This window comes from Oryza sativa, chromosome 3, assembly GCF_034140825.1.
Source record: "Oryza sativa Japonica Group chromosome 3, ASM3414082v1".
Classification (NCBI taxonomy): Eukaryota; Viridiplantae; Streptophyta; class Magnoliopsida; order Poales; family Poaceae; genus Oryza; species Oryza sativa.
In genome coordinates this window covers 467,917-485,211 of record NC_089037.1, presented here as the reverse complement: position 1 = coordinate 485,211, position 17,295 = coordinate 467,917, and the positions used below count along the sequence as shown (strand labels likewise).

Genomic DNA, 17,295 nt, shown 5'->3' with positions numbered 1-17,295 from the left:
TCCATTACCACCAAATACTATCACGTTGTATTGTCTGTTATCGAACATGATGTAGGTAGCTTCTCTAACTACATGTTACTACTATGTAACTTAAGTTTGTTGAGAGGTTGTGAAATGGTAAAGCTTTAAAGTTTAAAGGCATAACATATTTCTTTTGAGCCATGGTTTTTCATAATAAAAAAAAATCATTATACCATTAGTTATATGATGTACGTTCACATGACGTACTGTCTTTATCTTTTCCTCTATCACGACACGTCACATTAGCTACAACTATTGATGAGCGTGTTAATAAGGTTATAACATTATGTGTAAACAACTGCGTTAATAAATGAGGCCATGTTTAGATCCCACCCTAAAATTTTTCACTTTGTCGCATTGAACATCTGAACACCTGTATAAAGTATTAAATATAAGCTAAAAAATAACTAATTGAACATGTTGCGACTAATTTACAAGATGAATCTTCTAAGCCTAAGTGCTCCATGATTTAACAATGTGGTGCTACAACAAACATTTGCTAATAATAGATTAATTAGGCTTAATAATTTTGTCTCGCGATTTACTGACGGATTTTGTAATTAGTTTTATTAGTGTCTGAACTCCCCATATGATACCCTGTATAATAACCGATGTGACACGCTAATACTTTACACCCCTCTTAGATTAGATGACGAGTGCACGAAACCAATTTACACGGACGATACTGATTGTTTTTTATTTTTCCTTTCTGGAAAATGGTAGGACGAGGGACATGATGGATGCCGTCACGCTCACGCGCCGGTGTCCCAAGAAAACCACGTTGGTGAATGGTGATGACCGATGAGATGGAGATGTGATCCCGACCAACGGAGGAGGTCGCGCCAGCTGTCCCGAGCGCTAGCCGTCGGATTGCCGTAGCGTGCATGAGGCGTCGCCGTCCGATCACTTCCGTAGAAGGGGTCAAAAAGGAAAAGGCTAAAAGTGGGGCCCACTCGATTTAGCTAAGAGCCAAAGGTCCACGTCGAACCATCCCCATCGCAGCATCGCAACTCCGTGGACACGGCCTATAAACCGCCCCCATCACCCGCGCGACACGCACACAACACCAGCCCACTACACCGGGTCCACCCACCTCACCTCACATCCTCTTCCTCTCGTCTCGCCCCCGGCCCCCTTCTTCTCTCCTCTTCGCGGCGACTGCGAAAGCCATCTAGTATCTCCTTCCTTCCTTCTCGACTCGCCTACGCCAACGCCAACGCGAGATATTTTTGGGCTCCTCGGCCTCGGCGTCCTCGCTCGCCGTCGCGCCCGCGCGGGCAGGGCACGGGAGGGAAGCCATGAACTGCCTCCAGAACCTGCTCAAGTAAGTGAGTGCGGTGGCCGAGGCCCCGGCGCCTCCTCCTCCTCCCCGCTTCGATTCGATTCGACACTTGTTTCGCCTGTTCGTCACTGCTGGATTTCCTCGTTTTCGCCCAGGGAGCCTCCAATCGTGGGATCCAGGTCCATGAGGCGGCCCTCGCCGCTCAATCTGGTGACCCCTCTTCCATTCCATTCCATTCACGTCCTTGTTTTTTCCCCTATTATTGATGGATCGGCTCCCTTATTTGTTCCTCTTTTTGATGTCCATGATGACTAGACGATGGTTCGTGGCGGGAGTCGCCGATCAAACACTGTCAAAACCGTAAGCATTCCCTTCACCTGCATATGAATTGATCTACCCGAGATTAGAGGCAGTTAACTCGTCAAATCCCCGACAATAATAATTATCATATGATAGAATCCGCTGCAGTGCAGCCTGCATGTTTCACCCCATTGTGTAAACCTTGTCCTGTAAACATTCCAGGCATCCGGGGCGTCTACTTCTAGCGCCGAGAGTGGCGCAGTGGAGGCGGGCACGGAGAAATCCGATACGTACAGCACCAACATGACGCAAGCTATGGGAGCAGGTAAAGACCCATTATGCCTTACCTGCAATCAATACTACATGTTAGCTGTACCACGACTTGTCGGATTGTACTCGACCTGCTGCTCGCTGACTTTAATGGTTCCTTACCCAGATGATAAATGGGGAAATGCACTAACATCATGTAGATGTCACCATCAAAGTGTTGTGCCACCGGTGTGTTTTTGTGTCTGTCGGTGCAAACTCACATGCTTGTTTTACTTACTCCCTCCGTTTCACAATATAAGTCATTCTAGCATTTCCTACATTCATATTGATGGTAATGAATCTAGACATATATACCTATCTAGATTCATTACCATCAATATGAATGTGAGAAATGTTATAATGACTTACATTGTGAAATGGAGGAAGTAGCATTTATGTGTCATTTTTCTCCATTCCTCATGAACAAGTCACGACGCATTCACAATTTTTTTTCTTACTCTTACCTTCCCCTTCTTCCAACAATTGACCTTGCAGAGGGTGCATTAGTCATGTGTACAAACATTGTTCTGCCACTGATTTTTATCTTAAAAGTATTCTTGCTTGTCCATTGTCTTAAGATTTTCATACAACTTTATAGTTTACACCGAACAGTTGAAATATTATTTCTTTGAGGACAATGGTTGTGACCATATTTATGGACAGGCTTGTACTATTCACTAAGCTTTTACTGGATTACTGTCTATCATTGATCACTCCTGAGATCATTTCCTTTTTTTCTAAATCATTTCTAGTGTTGACGTATAGACATGAGCTTGGAATGAACTACAATTTCATACGCCCAGACTTGATCGTGGGCTCCTGCTTACAGGTTCTCAAATATCATCTATCTCAACCAATTTACAGAAGGAAAAAAAAACACTTCTTAACTCTGTCTGATTAGCTGCATTCATGTGCAGAGCCCACTTGATGTTGATAAACTTAGGGACATTGGTGTAAAAACAGTATTCTGCCTGCAGCAAGATCCAGACCTTGAGTATCCCTATTATTGATTTTTTTTTCTCATCATGCTTATAAAAAGAAAGGAGCATGCCAATTATGTTGCCTGGTTTAGAGAATTTGAGCCTCTTGATTCTTGAAATGTATGCTGTCACTTACTGTGAATCACACCAACTATATCGAAGAGAATTATAAAATTCTGGTGATGGCTTTTTATCAAAATAACTATTGGAATAGGGAGTGCTTTTATGTCAGCATGCCTTCTTCCTAATTATGTTACTGTGCTATTGGACAATAACCATAATTCTATTGAACAATTACATTTGCTCCTCACTTCCCTGCTACTGTACTTCTTCTGCAGCTATGATATTCAGCACAATGCATATTGTACATCTCATAAAAATAGTTCTATTTTATACTGACAGCATAGTTGCTTGTTGTTTCCATTGCTGCCCAATGTGTTCTTTCAGTGAATAGTTGTATTCCATCCTTAACCAGTTCAGATATTTTGGAGTTGACATCTGTGCCATTCAAGAATATTGTCTACAATGTAAAGATATAGAGCACTGTCGTGCCGAAATTAGGTACCTAAAGTTCTATAACTTCGTTTTACTTTGAGAAACTAAGAATTTTGGTGATTTGGTGTAGTCTATGTCAAATGCAATAGAAATCCCTTTATTTTCATTAATAATGTCTACAAGATGGCATGATCTGAACGTCTATCTCTTTTCCCCCTTCTCTTTCCAATTATAATTCCTATGCTCTTCTATTTTTGGAATAGATGATTCATCTTTCCTTGAATCAGCATTTATTTGTCAAATGTAACTTTTCCTGCATTGACTTGAATGCCTTTTCCATTGTCTGTTCTGTCCATATTTTCAAAGTCTTAAAGTGGCATAATGTTTAATTACACCAGGGATTTTGATGCTTTTGATTTGCGATTGAGGCTTCCTGCTGTGATTAGCAAACTGCACAAGCTTGTCAACCATAATGGTGGGGTAACATATATACACTGTACCGCTGGACTTGGGAGAGCTCCTGCTGTGACAGTAGGTTTCCATGGTCTTTTCTTTTTTGTTTCCCAAGAATTCTTATAATAGGTTTAGGTTTACATTATAATATTGTCTTCTTCTTTCCTGTTCAGTTAGTTGTTGGCCCACCCACAAAAAGGGAAGAAAAATGGAAAACACATATATACATTCCCAAATAATGAACATTAACTAGTGTCTAGTGAGTCCTAGACTATAACATAATCATCACAGGTATAGTCGGTAAATTGTTCTATTTGCACAATGTTATAGTACTTAAATAATCCAATAGTATCACAACTGACTTTCACTCTCATGATATTGCTGATGCCTGTCCAAGTTTCACGCTGGATTGATGATTATAGTATCAGGATCCTCTATGATTTGATGGTGTCCATTATCTTGAGAGCAGCAATATTCTGATCCTGATACCATTATATAAATTTTCAGTTGGCGTATATGTTCTGGATTCTTGGCTACAGTCTTAATGAAGGGCATCAGCTACTACAGGTATCTTATACTGTTTAGAACAGTACAAAACAATGTGTGTGGGAAAATAATTTTGTTTTTATAATTTGTGTGCACTGGTAATACCAATGGATACCAACAGGTTGCCTGTGTGTACATCTCTCACAACTATCTTACAAAGTAAAGTCTGTTGGTGGTCTGGTGTCCTGTTACCACATTGCTACTAGTTATGTTACTATGCTACTTGCTTCCCCTGAACATATGTTTCTTCTGCAGAGTAAACGAGCTTGCTTTCCAAAGTTGGAAGCCATTAAATTGGCTACTGCTGACATTGTAAGTGAACACTCACCAATATTTCTTTTTTTTTCCCTCAGTGTGTAGTTATGATGGTTAAGATAAAAGGCACTGCTTGTACAATTTTGTGCTAAGTGATGACTCTCTTAATGTTTAGCTGACAGGCTTATCAAAGAATTCCATCACTTTGAAGTGGGAAAGTGATAGTTGTTCTTCTGTTGAAATTTCTGGGCTTGATGTCGGGTGGGGACAGGTATGCTTTTGTGCCAACTATGGTAGATATATTAATGTCGAAAACTCATCCACTCGGTGGAGTTTTTTTTAAAGAACTTTTTTAAGTTTACTTTCCAGTGTAATAGAAGCTAACTGTGGTGTTAGCACCTTTTTTTTTTTTGCAGAAGGCATTCTTAATTGATTTCCTGTTTATGATTTGCATTTGTTCTGCTTACTCAGATAATTCCTTTGACATACAACAAGGAGAAAAGAGCTTGGTATCTTGAGAGGGAGTTGCCTGTGAGTATCAAAATCAGCATTATATTATCAATTTCTAGACTTTATTTTTTATCACTCATCATTCTAGTGCTTGTATAGTAGATGCCGGATGCCACCAACGTGTAACTTCTAGTTGGATCATCTAAAAGTCTTTACGTTTGAGGAATACTTGAGGATTTGAACCGAGGGTTCTGAAAGACTGTAACTAGAGAACCTTAGTTTGAACCGTATTTGGGATATCCTAATCTCATATGTTGACACTGGAGGCAATCGTTTTGGTCCTTTCCCTTTACAGTTATTGATTTGCCATATCTGTTACACAGTTGGACTCGATTTTACAGTAGCTAACTTCACACTCACTTTTCCTTATACATTTGCCTTGTGTTTCCCGAAGGAAGGAAGGTATGAATACAAATATATAGTGGACGGCAAATGGGTGTGCAATGACAATGAGAAGAAGACCAAAGCAAATGCTGATGGCCATGTGAATAACTACGTCCAGGTGAGTTACTTCCCAGCTCCCTAGTTCCCTGTATCTGTGGACGTGTTGGATAGGATAACGTAACTTGACGTCTTCATTGCAGGTCTCCAGGGATGGTACCAGCGATGAAGAGAGAGAATTAAGGGAGCGTTTGACTGGTCAAAATCCCGATCTTACGAAGGAGGAAAGGCTGATGATTAGAGAGTACTTGGAACAGTACGTTGAGCGATAGAGGTAAGTTGAAATTTATTCAGACTACTAGTATTGTGTTGCAGGGGTTTTGCTGATTATGCTTATGCATGAACATATCATTCGGATTGGACTGCACTAATCTGCAGAATTGACATTGGATTATCGACTCGTTTTGGGCTCGCTGTGCAACAGGGAAGACCTGCTGATGATCAACAACAGATCATGGAGCTTCCCGATGAACAGAGTAGACGGAGCTTCCAAATGTTATCATCTTGGGTCGCCATGTCAATACTATTAATTAATTAGTTCAAATCAACCCTGTAAATGGTTTACTCATGAGTAATCACGAGTCGTCGCTGTAAACAAACGATGCATAAGACGAGCAATATGCGTTTGCTCATAGTAACACTGTGGCCGTATAACAAGGTAGAATTAATAAGGCTGTTAGACTGTAATAAGGGCTGTTAATTAACATAACAGGTTACAAAGTTGTGTAACATATATGTTATTAATGCTGACTCGTGAATGGAAGACAAATTAATTTTGTTTGGGACAGTTGCTCCCGAAGTGATGAGGTCGGTCTCTGGGTCTCCCATGATGATTGATGACCAGAATTGAACCACTTTGTTGGGTTAGGTCGTCCCCCGCAACCTAATCCACAGCTGGAGTAGCATCAGGTTTGGTGGTGTGCAATCCACCAGGTTGAAATGCTGCTGAAATGCAAAAGGTCCAGACTAGGTTGAGTGCAAGTCAACCGTCAAAGTCATCCGTTCTTGGCTGCCTCACCGCCACCGGGGCCCCCTCCCAGTTTGAAGTCAAAGCTGGCTGGCTGGCTGGGGAGTCTATGTTGACCGGGCCGAAAGGGGTAAAAGGAAGTAATTTTGACAGTGTAATAATGAATTGGAAATGGAATGGGGACGCCCAAGATTTGGTCTTAAGAAGGGAAGTAGTCCAATTAATAGTAATAATTTTATCATTAGACAGGAGTATACTACATAAGTGTAAGCAAATTAAGCTTTTGATTCATTGTACAACTAAATCATTTTGAGCATACATACTGACTGAAATCACTGCTCGATCTTACGTGAAGCTTGGCTTGATTGCTGATACATACATACATACAAATACAACACTGCAGCTCGTGGCGGTAACGATTACTCCTAGACTAAAATCCTACTACTACTAATCCTAGTAGTAAGAGGAAATTAAAGCGAAAAGAGATTGATTATCCAAAGAAGAAGAAGAAGAAGCATTTAGTATATAATAGTACTAGTATGCACTCGGATGAATGAAGTTGAAGTGCAGTGAGGTCAGGTATGGGTGGGCTTGTTGGTTTGGAGGTGAAGGTTGGCATTATTGGTGATGGGGCGGAAGAGGCGCTCCAGCTCGTCGAGACGCAGGCTGATGGCCTTCCCCTTCCCCTGCTGCTGAGCTGGGTCGAAGAGGAGCTTCCTGCAGGCCACCGGCCTGGGCTTCCGGGGCGCCGGCGGGCAGGTGGCTGGCTCCCTGATTCCCGGCGTTGGCGTCCGGCAGCAGCTGTACTCGTCGACCTCCGTGGTACTGGTACCGGCGGCGCAGGAGGGCGAGAAGGCCGGCGGCGAGGGCCTGTAGAACTCGGGCGAGGCGGACATAGCTGGAGCCTGGAGGGTGGAGAGGGAGGATGGATTGGAGTGTGAGAAGGGAGGAAAAGGGGAAGGTGGAGGAGGTATTTGTAGAGGGGAATGGCGGTGCGGGCGTGTGAAATGTGATGGGAAATGGAGAAGACGCGTGCAGTGCACCGGAAGGAAGGAAGGAAGGAAGGAAGGAAACCGAGAGACCCCACTCCTCATGGGCGGAAACCCACCTGACCCACAGCTTCCTCTTCTTCTTCTTCCCTAGCAAGGAAAGGAAGCAGAAGGTAAAGTAAGCAAGGAGGAACTTTTCAGCAGCTAACACCCTTTTTTTCCTCCCATTAAGATACAAATTTTATCTTAATTTATGTTAGCATCTTTTCTAAATTGCTAAAAAGTGTATTTTGTAAAAAACAACTTTTTATATAAAAGTTACTAAAAGGTGTCCTGCCAACATGCTTGTCTCCTCTCATTCTCTCCCTCTCTCAGAAAACAAAATAACCCTATGAGTACATAGTAAAAAAATGGTGTGGTGTGGTGTTGGATTGGATGTAGGTCCAGCTAAGCTTCTCATGCTGGACAAGAAGATAAGCTCACAGACACAAAAAATGACCCACGGCACCTCACCGACGATCGATCTCACTTGTCAGCGAACCTGTGTGTTTTGCCCTGCAACCTGCAAACTGGGCCTCGCCGTCTGTCTATCTGCTTTCCTGTAGTAGGAAGGAGGAAGCTGCATGCTTCCTCCTCAATTATTGCACGTTTATTTATTATATGATGACTGCATTCACAAAACCATCTGCTGCTTTGCATCCCATGCTCATGTAGGACTAACCCATCTGGAGGTGTACTAATGATAGTGTATCACTATTGTTAGTATTATTATTCGGTGCAGGAAAATGCCACAAACTACATGTTACGGAGCACTACAGTTTAGCGAGCGGCAGTTAAATTAATAATCAATCAATTTAGGTGCGGTGCGGGGGGCGACAATCGCAAGTATACAGGCGGCCGGCTTTATTTGTCTTTCTCATCGACAACCACTGTACTTTGCCTAATCCTGCCAGATACTCCACTGTACTAGAGTATCATCCTCGTTCGCTTGGCTTGGGTTGGGACACCTGCACCTGCCAATTTTTCATCAATCATTAACCATTTAATCACACCTAAATACTCCTTCCTTTATTTTTTACTCATTCCACACGTACTAATACAAAATAAAATATATATATATTCTATCAAATCCCAATACAGTAATTTCTCAAATATATATAAAATATACTCAAGCTGTTTATTAACTTGCAGCTCTTTTTTTTTATAATGAAATAGAATATCCTGGCCTTTACTCAACGAGTTACAACCAATTATTACAACGTAACACACAAAAATAAAAAGGTTGACACACAAAAAAGAGGACACCAACTGTGAAGAAAAAGCAAACTAAAGACTACCAACCAAAGATAAAGAGTACACAATTATTGAATTCTGTTTGTAAATCTCTATCTAAAATTGATAAACAGTTACATAACCGTTGCATTAAGATTACGACATAACTACTCCCTCTCAGCGTGTCTGTTGTGTTGAGCCAGCTAAGTACCAGGAGGGTACCAGCCAAACCTGATAATTCCAATCGGCTTCGTTTCTCCGCCGTTGATTACTTGTGTTTGTGCATCGGGATCGGAACGCGACATCCCCACCAACGTGGGACGCCTGATGAGGTTAATAGAAAAAGAACAGAAATTGGTTTCCAAACGGGATTTCATTACACCAACCGTGCGCATAAAATGAAAATACTACTAAAGAGTATCTCCATAATTAATTAAGATATACTCCCAGATAAAGAAGGCAAACAAAAAAAAAGTAGTAATAATAATCCAGGAACGGGATAACCGGAGCGGTGCGCGTGAAAGAAAAGGAAAAGAAAATGTGAAAAACGCAAGGAATCCCGGAGCGGGATTGCGGCAAGCGTGCGCGGAATTTTTTATTTTTTTTATTTTTTGCTTGCTTGCGTGGAGGGGAGGACGCTTTCTTCTTCTTTTTGGCTGTGTTTAGTTCAGCACAAAGTTTAGATTTTGGTTGAAGTTAAAGATGATGTGACTGAAAAGTTATGTGTGTATAACAGGTTAATGTGATGAAAAAGGACTGAAGTTTGTATTTAAACTTTATGGGTGGACAGACAGAACAATATACAGTGCACTAATGTGCAGGCCAGCAAACATGCATAAATTTTGACATCATCTTTCTCTTTCCTCTGATGAGCAGAGGCTATGCTTGAATGCTTAACGCTAAGCTGACCAATAATGAAGGCAATAAAATGAAATGAAAATCAAGCAGCAGTTGCTGCTGCAAGTCTGCTCAACTCAGATAACACTTGCACTAGCAAAGCTTCTTCTAGTGACAGTGACAGACATGGAAAAAGTTGCTAATCCATTGAGTACTCTACTACCATGGTAAAGGGGACAAACAGATAATCCATACTCTCATCACTATAAACAAGGGGCGTTTGCCTGGTGCAAGACGTCTCTTCTACCTGTTCCGTGGAACTGTGGGGTTCCTCTTGTGCTTATCTTTCATTCTTCCTTTTGATTTAGTAACAAACCATGGAAATCTGAATTTACATCACCATAACACCTCAATTTGATCTAAAACTTAACAACAAAGCACAAATGCTAAATAATTACCCTGAGCTCAAAAATTCAAACTACAAACTAATAATGCTCTCAGGAGCAGATTCGGACATAGATACAGGAACATACAAGCAGGCTCACTCACAACATGCGAAGACTACTCCTGAAGAAAAGATCAAATCTGCAGACGAAGTCGATCACCGTGTGTCCCTGGAGCGGCTGGCAACATGCCTGAGCAGTGCCTGCCCTGACTGATGCGCGAAATGCTTCTGCCTCAGCTGCACGTACGGGTAGCAGAGGCTGGACAGGATGTGTGCTGGCTTCGAGAAGGACATCACCTCGTACCACACCTGATCGTCTTCGTCCAGCTGCACCGAGAACCTCTCCTCCCCTGCCTGCAAACCATCAAAATATGATCATCCAACTCATTCAGTAAAAAAACACCTGCAACTCTGCACTGCATTCTGAACATTTTACATTACTGAGTAGTGAGTACTACAATGTTTCATTGTTACTTGATGAGATTAGGAGGCAGGCGTACCAGCAGATGGCCTTGTAGAGTGCCGCTACCATAAGCAAAAACGCAGCCTTTTCCATGGCCTGAGGAGTTGCCTCCATTGCCATCGGTCACATAGGCAATCTGGAGGGGCAACATGACCCAAGGGATCAGCTCCTTGTAACAAATGCAGAACCTTGTTCCAGCCTTCACCGGTGTGTCGGGTTCCACATTTGCCCAGCCTAGTGCCAAATGCCTAGATATACACCAGTTTGCTTGGTTATGGAGACCAGATGAACAACATAACAAAATTTGTAGTTCTTGGGCTTTACTTCCAGGAGAGAAGCGCGGATTTGGCATGGTTGAAGGTGGTAGTGCCAGAGCCAACCAGAACACGTGAACGGTTCACGAAGAAGCCGCGCTCGACAAGCGCTTTGTCACTTGCTTCAGTATCTCCCGCAGTCAATTTAGCTACTGATTTTGGTCTTGAGGCACCATGGAGAGGCGCATCATAGTTGAAACCACCAGCAGCTGAAAGGCATGACTTCTGTTGGTCCTGTGAGGGACGGCTGAAGCTCAAGAAGAGACCTCCCCATGCCATGGATTTCTCGCTGCAATGCCTTATTATTTCCGAATTAAAGATCATAATGTGGGCAATGAAACGGTAATATGGATATTTATTTTGCATGGCATGGGGAGTAGTAGTGATGACATCTCCATTACTGATGACAAAATGAGTGCTAGTATGTGTGAATGGAGCATTCTATTTCTCTCCTAAAATTAAGTAAACACACTATACATACTATTTTATGCATGGGAAATGAGGTTTGATTCTGAAATGGTACCCACCACCACCAAGACCTCGACACAGGGGCGGATCCAACTTGGGACATGGGGGTTCAGTTGAACCCCCAAACTTTTGGGTGAACAAACAAACTGTTATTACTTGAATTATTTATTTAAGAGAGGTTTAAGGCTATCAAATTAAGGAGGAGGAGAAGATCTAGAAGAGAAGCTAGTAGGGTTTACGAACGCAATCCCGCAAATTCCAGTCCCGGTGGGGTGGGAGAGAGAGAGAGAGATGAATCAGAAAGAAGACGCACCAGGATCCCCTCCCCTCCGCTGCGATGGAGATCGCCGCCCGGCCCTCCCTTGTTCAGCCGCCACTCGTCTTGGCGGCGGCGCAAGGAGGCAAGGAGCGGAGGAGACAACGAGAGGTTTCTTTTTGAGAAAATTCGATCTATAGCATAGAAAACAAGTCGGTAACCAAAAAATAGCATGGAAACTTCCCGCTTTCGACTAGAAGCATTGGCCACTTGTTTTTCTTCGATCGGTAGCACTTCCGTCACTGCTGCTGCTCAGATCAAGTGTTTAGCCGTGAGTTCGTACGGAGAAAGACCGATTTGCCCTTGGTTCTATCTGTATAGCATTCGTGACTGGTTTGGCCGTGAGAAGAGGCATCACACTCAGCGGAAAAATGACAACAACTGCTGCTGGTTTGCGCGACCATGAGGACGGATGGCGTGACGGCCGACACAAACCACAACCTACTCTAACCGGATCCAAGAACCACGCAAAACCGAAGCCTTGGCGCAAAGGTTCCTGAACACGAACCACATCCAACATCATCCGGGAAGCAAAATCAAAGAAAACAAATCAAAGTCAGTAGAGAAGAATCTCACTGTCCAATAATCCACCCAGGGACCACGACCACGTACGAAATCGGCATTGGAACTCTCAAATCCGGGGCGCACGATATCGCTGCGGCAGCAGACCAGACTGCCCCTGATCCGCCGTGGCTGGGGTGGGAACTGGAGCTCTAGGGTGCGAGCGATTCCAGCAAGGGGTATTGCTCTAGGGTTTGGATTGATTGGTGAAGCGGGGAGGAGAAGAGACGGTGACAGATGGTGGTTTGTTTGGTACAGCGGCATGCGACGAGCAGAGGGGATCGAGACAACGGCGGGCGGAGGGGAGACGATGGTGGAGCGCTGCTTGCTCGACGCTCGCGGCCGGGCTCGCGCCTTGCTCGTGACGGGGAGGAAATTGGGTTTGGGGAGTGAGTGGAGATGGGGATGAGAAGGAAGGAGATGAGCTGGGCAAATTAGTCCGACATGAAATTTCTTTACGCTAGAACTAACACCGTTTGCTCAAAATGTGACGGAAGTGCTACGGATCGAAGAAAAATAGATGACATGTGCTTCTAATCGAAAGTGTAAACTTTATGTGCTATTTTTTGGTACCTGCTTGTTTTCTGTGCTATAGATCGAATTTTCTCTTTCTTTTTCTTTATCTCAAGTAGCGATACTCCGCCCTTATCTCCATATTTTTATTTACCGCTCCCTCCGTCCCAAATTAAGTGTAGTTTTTTATTACGGTTTACATCCGGCGTTTAACTTTTTTTTATTTAAAATTTTTTATGATTAGTATTTTTATTGTTATTAGATGATAAAACATGAATAATATTTTACGTGTGACTAATTTATTTTAATTTTTTCATAAACTTTTCAAAGACGGACGGTCAAAAGTTTTGACACTTATTTTAGGGCAAGCTAATATTTTAAAAGCTATTTCTTTATATAACTGGTGACCCACGCATCATCAATACTTAGGAAAAAAATTAAAAGATTGTGTCGACGACAAATTCCTCATACCACCTGCAACTGCTAACTGTCACTCTACGCACCGCCATCACCGCTCTTTCTCCATGAGCTACCATCGTTCCTCCCCTTTGCCTTACATGCGCAGCCTTAACCTCTAGTAACCGACAAGTCTTTTTCTCCTCCCCTATCATGATGCACACTATTGTTATGATTGCAATTGAGGTCGGAGATGTCGGGCTTGCAGGGACTTTGGAAGGCAGGAGCTGACCCGACGAAGAGCGAAGGCGCTATATCCGGGCTCTTTCTTGCTAGATCTATCGGTTATCCAACTGTCAGATGAAAGAAGAAAATGGAGAGAGAGAGAGAGAGTTAATGTGCGACGTGATTACTGAGTCACCGGACTTGGAGATGGATAAAATATGGTGGTCCAAATTAAAATGTAAAGTTAGCTATTGTGTAAATGAAAATGGTTAAAGGACAACATTATATGAAAATTTGTAAGAATTTTTTAGAATACATAGTATGGATTGTAATTTACTCCTTTTGTTCCAAAAAAACGAATGTAGAACTGGTGTGGCACATTCTAGTACAACAAATCTGAACATATGCATGTCTAGATTCGTTTTACTAGGATGTGTCACATCCAGTCCTAAGTTGGTTTTTTATGGGACGAAGGGAGTACTTTTTTTTTCTAGCACAATTAAAGATAATTGTCCATTACCTGATAGTCTCGTGATATGCTAAGTATGATATTTTTTCTCTAGCACAATTAAAGATAATTGTCCATTACCCGATAGTCTCGTGATATGCTAAGTATGATTACGCCGGTGTACTTAGCTATAACTAATAATCTCATGATATGTTGATGCATGACGATACATGCTTCTACTAACACGGGCTGATTAACTATATTTAGATAGATTCCTCTAAAAGATGATAAAAATAATACCATCATTTTTGCTCAATAATAAAGCATTTGACTATGGTCTTCTTTTCTCATTGTATTATATATGATAACTACATTAGTACGTATTTCCGTAATTCTTTCATATTGTTTTTTATTTTCTACATATATGTTGATTTGGACTAATATATTTCTCATAATTAAATAGATAATACATCATTTTTCCATAGTTCTCCTATAAAATGAGAATAGGGCATTTTATAATTTGAAAATTATATTATAAGTGTATGTAATTTAATGTGTAAGATATGGACTTATAGTATAAGATTTAACTTTTTCTAAAAATGCAGCTTCATAGTAGATAGGTAGTTAACTGAACAACCATAAAAAACAGAGACAATCCACTGTGAGTCACTGATTTTGTCCTTACTCTACAATATGTCATTGGGTTTGTCAAGTTCTAATATGGCATCGTATTTTGCTTAACTTCTATAGTATACCATCGTCGTCTAGTTAGCCTCCGTTAGCATTGTACAATTTTATCACACAGATTGTAAAACTTAAAGAGTTTGAGATGGGCAACTTCTCTACCTAGTTTATAATATGATATTTCGGAATTTTCGGCCAAATTTTGGAAATTTTTGTCCTAGGGATATTTCAATCATTAGGACAAAATTATACAGTACTAACGGAATCTAAATGGATGGCGATGGTATATTATAGAATTTAAGCAAAATACAATGACATGCTGTAGAACTTAATAAACTCAATGGCATATTATAGAACAAGAACAAAGTCAGCGGCACACGATGGATTCTCTCTAAAAATAATCTAGTTAAATTGTTTCTTTTTTATCCAAAATAAAACATCTTTTACCTAAATACGTTCAGAGAACTTCGAAAGAAGTAAGAAAAAGAGTAGGTTAGTCACTAGCCCAAACACATGAGGGTGGTTGCTCACATCCATGGTATGGTATATAGTCACATTAATCGATAATATACTAATATTATTAAAATTGTTCTTTGCAGTGAATGGTGTGAAACTAAAAACTTTAAACTTATATTCTTCTGTTGTTCCATCTTCTTCTTTTTTTCTCATTCTTATTTATTTTTTATAATAATATTGCTACATACAACACAACACTATTACTTGCACAAGAATACTAAGCAGCTAGCTCATGTGTGTGTGCTCCGTAATATATATTACCTATGTTTTTACATGAGGAATAATAACTATTATCTTTGTTAATGATATTGTATTTATAAAAGGTACCTGGCTAGTTTTTTTAAGAGAAAGATATTTTTGCTAAATATAATCTAGAATGCTATAAAGGTTAATAATATTAAACGATATAGTCATATAATTTTTTTTGGATAAACTAGTGATCAACACTTGTTATGAATCTAATGATCATAATGCACTATATATATTGTTCAAGTGAGTTGTGATATTCACTATTTACTAGTTACATGCCTATGCATTACAATGAGATCTACAAATAAAAATAAGATTTAGTTTATTTCTAATCTGGTTTTTATGATGTATTGGATTTTTTTACATTTCTTTAGAAATAATATTGTATAACAATTAAATATTTTATTGTTTTATAAACAAATTAGTTTATCGTACACCCATCTATAACATCATACGTCTGTCACTGCCTCGACAGATAGATTATGAGGCATTTATAATACTATCAAGGCACTAATTATGTATTTTCGAAAAAGGAAGAAAAAATAGGTGGAATATAAATCAACATTTGGGCAGAATTAGAGGGCAGATGGATATACGATACGGGTGTAAACAAGGGTGTAAATTTGAGGAGTGAAAATGTAATCAGTGGTGCGATATGTGCGATGGGCCGATGGCAGGTAGGGCCGTAGGGGGCAGGGCATCAAATTATTTAATAGGAAGAGAAAAGAAAAGGGATGGATGGAGTGACTTGAGTAGCCAAATGTGTTTGAACTGAACTAAACTGAAATGGATATACTTGTAGTTATACATAAGAGAATATACTTGTAGTTATACATAAGAGAGACTAGAGACAAGAGTAATCAACGTTGAAGAGAAAGATTAAAGAGGATGAGGAGTAAGGCCGGACAAAATAAGAAAGGAGCTAATCTAATCTAGATAGGGAGATGCACATACAGGATATATTGCGGCGGCTAGCACAGATCGAAGAGGACGGCGCCCTGTCCTGTCCTGTGGGAGACCAGCGCGGCCTGTGGGAGACCGGCGCGGCGGCGGCGGTGGCGGCCCTCCCTCCCCTAAATTTCTCGGTGAGGTGAGGTGCTATTGCTGCATGCCCTTTTGTGCTTGATTGCCTAAATTTCTCGGTGAGGTAAGGTGCTACTGCTGAATGTCTTTTGTGCTTGATTGAGGAAGGAAGGCACACTTGGGCCTCCACTCCATTTGAAGCCCATGGCCCATCTCTGTGCTCAGCCTCGGCCCCACTGCTGATCTATCCCATTCCGGCCGGGCACCGGCGACGACGATGCAGCTGTACTCCGCCAATCTCCGCACTTGGATTCTTGCTTGCTACTGCCATCACCCTACCCTTCCAGCTTCTAGTACTTAGTATAGTATTCCATTCCGGCCGGGCGCCGGCGACGGCGATGCAGCTGTACTCCGCCGATCTCCGCACTTGGATTCTTGCTTGCTACTGCCATCACCCTACCCTTCCAGCTTCTAGTACTTAGTATAGTATTCTGGTATCATTTTTTTTTCGGAATATGCAAGGAGCGCATCTTTGTATTAAGAGGAGTAAAAGTCTGTACAGGTGAAAGAGAAAAACAGAAGGAGACGTGATTACAGGAAGTCACCCAAGAACATTAAACCCTAATCTCGCGGCACAATGTTGCGACCTAAGTGCCCTAAAGGCATGGCCGGCATGGCAGTATTGGCGAGCCGCCACAGCGCTGCCTCTTCCGCCATTGCCCTTGCCACTTCTGTCCAGTTTCTCTGCTTTTGGTTGAACACCCTGTTATTCCGTTCCTTCCAAATTATCCATGCTGTTAGTGTAGTAATGGTATCGAACCCGCGCCGTTGAGAGCTGGAGAAGGTTTCCCTCTTGTCACACAACCAGGAATGGAATGAGATTTCATTGACGGGTAAGCATTCCGGGTGACTGATGGCCGAAAGCAATAGCCACCAGAGTTATCTTGATTCTGGGCATGCGACCAAAATGTGATTGATGCTTTCCTCATGCTGATCGCATAAGACACACATGCTGGG

The 17,295-nt window shown here is 41.6% G+C and overlaps 3 protein-coding genes across 12 annotated transcripts; 1 reads left to right on the top strand and 2 right to left on the bottom strand.

Moving 5' to 3' along the window:
- Window positions 1–1,172: 1,172 nt before the first annotated feature.
- Window positions 1,173–6,395, top strand: LOC4331333 (phosphoglucan phosphatase DSP4, amyloplastic). Of its 6 annotated transcripts, none has more exons than XR_010740247.1 (15): window positions 1,173–1,345; window positions 1,459–1,513; window positions 1,619–1,663; window positions 1,826–1,928; window positions 2,665–2,741; window positions 2,830–2,906; window positions 3,373–3,453; window positions 3,786–3,918; window positions 4,348–4,407; window positions 4,642–4,698; window positions 4,817–4,912; window positions 5,113–5,172; window positions 5,550–5,653; window positions 5,736–5,866; window positions 6,017–6,395. XR_010740247.1 is itself a non-coding variant. In XM_015776066.3 (15 exons), the coding sequence occupies exons 1-14, from the start codon at window positions 1,320–1,322 to the stop codon at window positions 5,862–5,864; spliced, it is 1,107 nt and encodes a 368-aa protein (XP_015631552.1). In that variant the 5' UTR covers window positions 1,173–1,319; the 3' UTR covers window positions 5,865–5,866; window positions 6,017–6,395. The 6 variants fall into 6 exon arrangements, 4 of the variants coding, with proteins under 4 accessions (XP_015631552.1, XP_015631551.1, XP_066164986.1 ...); XR_010740246.1 differs by having other exon boundaries at window positions 5,971–6,395; XM_015776066.3 differs by having other exon boundaries at window positions 5,546–5,653.
- Window positions 6,396–6,751: 356 nt separating this feature from the next.
- On the bottom strand, window positions 6,752–7,513 carry LOC4331332 (cyclin-dependent protein kinase inhibitor EL2-like). The gene has a single exon (NM_001423899.1). It carries the CDS (start codon window positions 7,453–7,455, stop codon window positions 7,135–7,137), a length of 321 nt encoding a protein of 106 aa, NP_001410828.1. The 5' UTR covers window positions 7,456–7,513; the 3' UTR covers window positions 6,752–7,134.
- A 2,332-nt stretch (window positions 7,514–9,845) lies between these two features.
- Window positions 9,846–12,651, bottom strand: LOC4331331 (UPF0548 protein At2g17695). 5 transcript variants are annotated; one of them, NM_001423903.1, is made up of 4 exons: window positions 12,240–12,601; window positions 10,890–11,168; window positions 10,603–10,813; window positions 9,846–10,456 (listed from the first exon to the last, which is right to left on the bottom strand). In NM_001423903.1, exons 1-4 carry the CDS (start codon window positions 12,284–12,286, stop codon window positions 10,259–10,261), a joined length of 735 nt encoding a protein of 244 aa, NP_001410832.1. In that variant the 5' UTR covers window positions 12,287–12,601; the 3' UTR covers window positions 9,846–10,258. The 5 variants fall into 5 exon arrangements, with proteins under 5 accessions (NP_001410832.1, NP_001410833.1, NP_001410831.1 ...); NM_001423902.1 differs by lacking the exon at window positions 12,240–12,601 and adding an exon at window positions 11,661–11,800 and having other exon boundaries at window positions 9,996–10,456; XM_015777526.3 differs by having other exon boundaries at window positions 9,998–10,456; window positions 10,890–11,177; window positions 12,240–12,631.
- Window positions 12,652–17,295: the final 4,644 nt, after the last annotated feature.

Excerpts from the sequence above, each read along its gene's own strand:
- LOC4331332 (NM_001423899.1), bottom strand. The coding sequence starts at position 7,455 with ATGTCCGCCTCGCCCGAGTTCTACAGGCCCTCGCCGCCGGCCTTCTCG.
- LOC4331333 (XM_015776066.3), top strand. The coding sequence starts at position 1,320 with ATGAACTGCCTCCAGAACCTGCTCAA. Across the intron at positions 3,454-3,785 it reads CACTGTCGTGCCGAAATTAG|GGATTTTGATGCTTTTGATT; the intron begins GTACCTAAAGTT and ends TAATTACACCAG. Across the intron at positions 4,699-4,816 it reads AATTGGCTACTGCTGACATT|CTGACAGGCTTATCAAAGAA; the intron begins GTAAGTGAACAC and ends CTTAATGTTTAG.
- LOC4331331 (NM_001423904.1), bottom strand. The coding sequence starts at position 11,245 with ATGCAAAATAAATATCCATATTACCGTTTCATTGCCCACATTATGATC. Across the intron at positions 10,814-10,889 it reads TCCGCGCTTCTCTCCTGGAA|GCATTTGGCACTAGGCTGGG; the intron begins GTAAAGCCCAAG and ends GTGTATATCTAG. Across the intron at positions 10,457-10,602 it reads CTCTACAAGGCCATCTGCTG|GCAGGGGAGGAGAGGTTCTC; the intron begins GTACGCCTGCCT and ends GATGGTTTGCAG.